The 7,542-nt window shown below is 45.3% G+C and overlaps 1 protein-coding gene across 1 annotated transcript in view; it reads right to left on the bottom strand.

The window, feature by feature from the left end:
* Window positions 1–466: 466 nt before the first annotated feature.
* Window positions 467–7,542, bottom strand: part of hhipl1 (HHIP-like 1) — a 10,403-nt gene continuing 3,327 nt past the window's right edge. Inside the window, exons 2-9 of the mRNA XM_008291206.1 lie at window positions 6,344–6,990; window positions 6,088–6,231; window positions 5,596–5,924; window positions 3,735–3,861; window positions 2,195–2,340; window positions 2,009–2,090; window positions 1,553–1,635; window positions 467–1,459 (exon numbers count right to left, since the gene is read on the bottom strand). Of these exons, the coding sequence (XP_008289428.1) occupies window positions 891–1,459; window positions 1,553–1,635; window positions 2,009–2,090; window positions 2,195–2,340; window positions 3,735–3,861; window positions 5,596–5,924; window positions 6,088–6,231; window positions 6,344–6,990 (2,127 nt within the window). The 3' untranslated portion in view covers window positions 467–890. The remainder of the gene's footprint in view (window positions 1,460–1,552; window positions 1,636–2,008; window positions 2,091–2,194; window positions 2,341–3,734; window positions 3,862–5,595; window positions 5,925–6,087; window positions 6,232–6,343; window positions 6,991–7,542) is intronic.

Here is a 7,542-nt window from a genome sequence, read left to right as displayed (position 1 = left end):
TTAAGAAGTTGGGTACGCTGTGTCGGAATTTTATTTTGACAGGTCAGGTCACATGACTAACTTTTAGTAACGTTAAGAGAGCAGCATTGTGGGTCACAATCGGCATGGGCAGGCAACAGAGACACTTAATAGAAGTTATCACCATTCTGCATGTGGTTTAAGAGGCGCAAACGTTTTCACGGTGTTACGCGGTGCTTGCCGAAGAGACAAGCAGAGAAGAATTAAGAATAAACCTCCATTGACATCAGTACGAAGCGTGGCCTTTTTTGTTAGACCTGTGCAGCTACACCCATCCATCCACCCACCCATCCATCCACCCATCCATCCACCCACATTGACAACACTGTGAAATGTGTCAGGTTTTCAAATTCAAGTCTATGATAAAAATAACTACCAAACATTAGCTGTTAATGAATGTACATTACTGTGTTCGATGTCATCCAGCTCATAAACAGCCTGTGAAAGGTTCAGTTAAAGGATCGTCTTTATTCCTCTGAGCTCACATAACATCTAAGACCTCTGAGAGTTGTTGCAGTCACTTGTAGGTTTTATAAAAGCTTCGATCCACCACCAGTCAGAACACAGGACTGTGGCTGCAGCGTGTTCTCCAAGATCGCTTTAGTCTGTTTTATTGTGGTCATCAGACAACAAAGTTATTTACATTTTTATTTTAAAACTTTCATTAAAAATGAAATTATGGATTACATTTCTGCTGTTTGTAGATTAGGGGTGAACTCTGACTCAGTGACGTTATCTGTCTGAACATGTTCACGACAATGAAGAACTCTCTGAGGACTGATCATAAACACCTGTTGGTGTTGTTCTAAATGTGCTCCACAGGCCTGCTCTTCATTATTAGCAGTTATTATTAACCCTACCATTACTAGTAGTCACACTTCTACAACATCGTCGGCGTTGCCACAGATCACTCCAGCATCTTCATAGTGGGCACAGTTATGGATCCCCACGCCGGCATGTTGGCAGTGGAGCAGGCTGGACTCGGTTCCTTCACACTGAACATCATCCAGAAGAATCTGCAGGTCCTTCCCCTCACCGAACTCAGAGTTCTTGGCTGCTTTCAGTGCGTACCGGAAGCCCAGCTGCCGGCAAACCACTCTGGCACTCTGCATGGCCCACAGGTCGTCACACACGGTACCCCACTGCCCGCGAACATAGATCTCCACCCGTCCACGGTCACTGCGGCCACGTTCGTCCCCAGCCAGTCTTACCGCTCCGTTCTGCAACTCAGGTGCACTGTCCATTCTGGATTTGCCCTTCCTGCGCCGGCCCTTCCGCCTTGGAGTCCTGTGGGGTTTGGTAGTTGTTGTCGGTGGTGCAGCGGTGGTCCTTTTAGGTCCTTGGTCACCGAGGCGATCAATGAGCTCCTGGAGCCAGTCGTAGGGTTCTGTGGGTTGGGCCTCGAGCTTTTCTTTATTTGGTGGCTCAACACCAATCAGTGCTAACGGCAAAAACACCAGAACAGAGATGAACAGAAACAACAAAAGGAATCGATTTGAGGAGTGAAACTGTGAGTGTCTGAAGGGAGACTTACTTTCCTGGGGTAGAAACCTGATGACATTACTTTTGATTTTGACAGGAAGAGGATCATAGTGACACTGTCTCGGTGGAGCACGTCTGAAAATCAACAACAAACAACATGAGACTTTGTGAGACGGCATCTCTGCCTCTACTTGAACATTTTCAGGTTGACCTTGTTGATAAAGTTTCTTTATACTTTACAAAACTCACACAATGGTGGAGAGAGTTTAATAAAGACCTTGATATATTGGTTTTAGTTCCCTGACAGGACAGGAAATGAAACAACCAGCGTTCATTGAGTTCACGTGACCGTATTCAACACTTCACTGTGTTGGTGGTTCTGAACAGCTGACAGTCGTCTCCTAGAAGCACAAACAGGACTCTCTGCACAGTGACTGGTGGAAACTACAAACTACAAAGTCCAGACCTGCTGTATTTCCACGGGGGTTGGACCCTGTGTCCTGCTCACCTGGAGGGATCCACCACTTTGTAAATGACTCCTGAAGGTGACGTAGCACTCGGTTCTCCAGTGGACATGAAGTAAAGCTCACCTGACGAAAAAGGGCCATTCCACCAGAAAACACAGACGTTAGAATGAACAAAGAGCGAGTCCGACAGATAAAGAAACGTTTGAGGCCGTGTGTTGATTCATTACCAGCTTCATCCTCTGCGAAGGAGATGATGTACTGGTGATAGTTGTTGATGAGTCCAGGGAAGGCACAGGTCAGACCCAGGCCCATACAGATCTCATGGTACCTCCATTCCTTTGTGCTTCTGTCCTCCTGCAGACTCATCAGACGCCTGCAACACAAACCAGCCCACAGCTCACTCCCCCGTAGTTCATCACTGGTCGGACTCGTGTGACACACCCATCGATGTCGTCTCTGTTTTATACTGTCCTATTTCAAACAAAGTCCTTTAAGCAGCGTCAGAAAACATGAATGAAAACGTGATACAACAGCGGTGGAGCATATGTTCATATTTCAGAGTGTGTGAAATACTATGAATGGGACGGAACACTAAACCTGATGAAGATCATCCTCGTTAAACCTCATTAAACCTGATTCCAGTAACAGAACACAGGTTTTGTCAGCAGAGGCTACCTGAAGGATCCCAGTTTCAAATCCTGGACAGCGCTGATGAACAGTGTTTAGCCCTGAACGTCTTGCCTTTCATCGCTTTTCAACACTGACTTATGACAAATATAAGTCGACTTTACTTGACACAAAGACATATCAAAGTTAAAATGGATTAATGTTAATTAATCTAAAACATAAAAGAAGTGATTGCAGGACTATCTACCCTTTCAGTCTTTACCAGATTGACTTGTGGCCACATTGGGTCACTGCAGTTCTACCCCAAAGCGCTCTCATGTGTTTACTGAGGAGAAATCTGAACAGTTCAGGCATTTCATATAAGATAAGACATACCTTTATTTATCTCACAGTAGAGAAATTCATATCAAGATCATTCACATTCAGCTCCTCACGTCTCTCTTTCCCCCGAAACAAATCATTTGGAAAATGATTCTACACATCGTTTATGAGATCATCCCCGTTCAAAGAAAACAGACAACAAAAATAAATGAATTCTAAACAACACAACCACAGATCCATGGACCCAGCATGTTGTCACAGCTCCTGAGTGCTCGTATCGTTCAGAACCAGTGCTTTGGGTCCTTCTGAGGAGCTCGGGCTCCATCTGGTCCGTGAGTGAACCCACTCATAACCGCCTTCACGGTCTCCCACAATAAGGTAGGAGACACATCTGGAGGATTATTTTCAGAAATAAAACAAGCGAACTGTTCTGTGAAATATCGTCTAAAGTTTGATCTTTACTGACGTCTCTGTCGGGCTGCATCAGCCACAGATGCTCAGCTGGACTGAGGCCGAGGCTCTGACCACAGCGGCCATCTTGTGCTCTTTAAACCAGTTTTGTGGAGATTTAGTGTGTCAATAATAAAAATACTGGTGAGCAACAGTTCTAGCAAAAGTTCCCTGAAGAAAGGAAATTGCACTAAATTGTGCTTTGGTGGCGGCCATGGCCCAGCGGTGCCGGTCCAGAGAGCAGGCGTGAACACCCGTCTGGCAGCTTTTCAGCTTGTCTTGATTCATTTATGAAATCCTTCATTGCAGGAAATGCAGGCGTCAAACATCTACTGCTGCACAATATTTGATTTTCTAGGTTCAACTTACCCACTCATGAAGTCTCCAAATATGTACATGCCGTTCAGGTTGGGATATTCACAGCCTCGGTACACGTAGCCGCCCGTCACCGACTTGCCCATCTTGTGAGGATACGCATAAATAGGCAGGACATCATCTGTGGGAAAACCAAAAGCTCATGACTGGTATCACTCTGCTCCTAGATTTCTAATTTAAGTTCCATTCATTTATTTATTGGTTTCATATTTATTTAACAGATGATTTAAACGTGGCCACTCAAACCCAGTTCCATCCACACAGTTGATGCGGATGTTGAGACTGCTCAGAGTATACGGTCAATAAATAACACGTGTGGTTCATGAGGTGTTGCATCTATCTTAAAATAAGTGCACCACAGTCCCTGATGGTCTTTTTCATACCCTGATTAGGGGACCAGTAGCGTGTGCAGGCCTTCGTGTCACATGACTGATGGAGCAGGTGGGTAGCTTTATGGGAGGTGTTTACCGCTGCACGGTGCACAGACACCGACCAAAGGAAATCCGTTCAGGAGCTGATGAGTAGAATCAAAATTCTACTTTCTTAAAGATTCCCTCCTGGTTCTAAGTTGGAACAAATTCCCGATGGTTTAGTGTGAGGTCGGTACACAACCCACACAGCGGCCATGTCTGTCAGACAGGAAGCTGGCTGGAGCGTCCACTGTCACTGACTATCATGACCACTGTGAAGTCTGGGAGAAAGATCTACGCAGCACTTTGATTAGATCTTCCTCTTTTCTTGTCCTGCAGAGGCTCACAAACTTCATTTATTGTACTTGATATTTGATATTATGCTGAACAAACCGCCCCTTGCCATTGACAGGTTCTTGCATTTGAGTCTCTACAGGTGAGGAGGATGAGTGGAAGACCATCTTCAACACACCTGTGGGACACCCACCCCGTTTCCTTTTAGTCCTGAAGCATCTATGGCAGAGAGGGAGAACCCAGAGCACCACCTGACCTGCCCTGATCCATTCTGTGACACTGTTAAACACCAACAGACTCCAGCTGCACTGCTGGACCAGGTCAGGAAGCCTGTTTGTCCTCCATGAATGTTCCACTGAAGCCTGAACTACACAAACTGTCCCCTCATCTCAGAAACTAATGAAAGCCTCATCAGCTCCATTAAAATACACACCACCTTCCGAGTCTTTTGTTCCATGTCTCTTCCGTGTGAGCCGTGTGAAGACCTCACATAGATTCTAGGAACTTTAAATTTATACTAGTCATTTAACCCCAATTTATGTTCTAATTCAGAAATCATTTAAAGAAAACAACTGGAGAGTAGTTATCACATCATGACAACAGGAAGAGTAGACAGTAGATATCCCAGCATATAACCATATGGAGTGTGTCCAGTTTGATTTTTTTTCTTTTTCTTTTTCTTTTTATAGGACCAAGTGTAGTTGAAGCTCGGGTGTTTATACAATTGCTCTAAATCATGCTAAGGATGACTGCTAACTTTTTCTGATGAAAGAATCTCTCTAACCAGACAGTAACACTATGGTTAAAAAAACAAAAATGAAACTACAGGGGAGGTAAGGGTGGGAGCATCTGAAGGAAATTCTCATGTCATACATACATACATATATACATATATATGTACTGTATACTGTATACGGTACATATATATATATACTGTCTAGTATACAGTGTATATATATGGAGCTGCTGCTCATGCTTACTACAGTAATTACTCTGTACCCGTATGAAAACTGTGTACATGAGAATATTGATTATAGCAGCTTTGCAATGGGTGGAATAAATAAAAATTGGGCAGGTAAATCCTTTGGGAGGTAACAGCCGTGGTTTTCTGGTCCTGTCTGAGAACATGACTGAGTGAAGGCAGCACCTACCCAGGGAGCTGTTGGCACACAGCTTCTTATCATAACAGGAAAAGCCTTCCTTTGCTCTCCAGCCATAATTTCGACCTCTCTCAATAATGTCGATTTCCTCAAACTTGTTCTGGCCGACGTCACCACAGAAGATGCGTCCTTTTCCCTCCTTGCTCCGAGGATCCCCCCGGTCCACTGAGCAGCGCCACATGTTGCGGACACCATAAGCGTAGACCTCAGGCCGAGTGCCCCACTCATGGATGAAGGGATTATCTGGAGGGATTCTGTACAGTGGGCCTCTCTCGTTGTCATCCACATCGATGCGAAGAACTTTACCTAAGAGAGCTGACCTGGAACAGATGTGGCGATGTGGTCAGTCTGTACTCAGGCATCTTTCATCCAAAACACACAGAAATGTGCAGTTACTCTCATACAGTGACACTGACTATATTTTCTACTACTGAAGGCCATCTGCGGTGCTCTAACTGTACGGTTGTTTTGCAGCCTCCTTACTTGTTCTGAGCATTCCCATATTTCCCAAATGGGTCTCCTGCCATTCCACCATCACCGGTGAAAATGTACAAGTACCCATCATCTGCAAACAGCAGCTGTCCTCCATTGTGGTTGGATGCTGGTTCATCGATCTCCAGAATAACTCTGGAAGGAAAATGTGCACAAGAAATAGGAAAGGAATGGAAGTGGCATAAACCATTTATGCAAACAGGCTGTTTCTCTGAGAGACTATTACTGCAGCTACAGTCATACCCACCGCTCAGAGGCGTGGTCCACCACGTTCATGTCACTGCCTGACACATGGAACTCACTGATCCTGATCCGCTCATCAAAGCCCACCTCCACTGAGTAATACACATACAGCTTCCCGTTGTACTTGTATTTTGGGTGAAAGGTGAGTCCCAGAAAGCCTCTCTCGTCACCCTCCCATGATGACGTTAGCACCGCTTTGGTAATGTTTAAAAACGGTCTCTCCAGTTTGGACCGGTCTGGAAGGAACGTCCACACTAAGCCCACCTGTTCTGCCACAAAGAACCGATGTGTGCCGTCATTGGCATGCACCATGGCCAGCGGATTGCGAAGCCCGTTGGCCACTTCTTCTAGGCACAGCTGCAGACAGCCATCTGAGTCCGACTGAACCCGGCCTAGGTTCTGAGTAAGCTTCTGATTGCTGAGCAGATGAGGATAGCAATAGTCCACATCATCGAGCGCCAGGTGCTGGCAAAGATGGGTCTGGTTTTCTTTGACTTTTGCTATGTGTGGGTCATCAGATAAGAGAGGGATGACGAAGCGACACTTTCCCCACAACTGAGAACAGTAGTCGGGACAGAGGCCCGGGATGGTCCTGACTGGGGTGCTCGGGTCCTCGGCATCAAAGAGGTGAGCTGCATATGGAGAACACTCCTAACATCCCAGACATGTGGAGAAAAGAGAAGGAGAAGCAATAAGGAGGAAGAATGAGGACATTGAGCAGTATGTAGAACTTCCATTAGACTTGCATTAACTGTTCTTTGGCACCAGAGGGCACCAAAGCCAGCTGTGAGCACACCTCTGACATCACGTCATGCCATCGAACCACCATCACATAAACACTGGTCCAGTTTTTCTAGTCTTTTGCTGTTTTTGACTCCCACCAACGTTTGAGGGAATATCTGTTTGTTTAGCTGCTAAATGAATCATCTTGTCATCATCACTGGAAGATGAACTCCTATGAAAACAGCACTACACCCCATTAGTCAGTATCAGGACGATACCAAGACCGTGTTTGAGTAGAAACAAAAACTACAACTGACCGCTTTCACATCTGATCAACTGTTAGCATTAAAATGTTGAGTAGAGCAGCTTTAACAAAAGGAAAACTCTGGTGGCCGAACAGTGGAGATGAAACAATTCAGTCCAATTTAAATTTTATCTGTATCGCGCAGTTTACATCATATGTCATCCCACAGTGTGAAC

This window comes from Stegastes partitus, unplaced genomic scaffold (genome assembly GCF_000690725.1).
Source record: "Stegastes partitus isolate 25-593 unplaced genomic scaffold, Stegastes_partitus-1.0.2 Scaffold726, whole genome shotgun sequence".
Lineage (NCBI taxonomy): Eukaryota > Metazoa > Chordata > Actinopteri > Pomacentridae > Stegastes > Stegastes partitus.
The sequence above is the reverse complement of the archived record's forward strand: the minus strand, read 5'-3'. Positions and strand labels throughout refer to the sequence as shown.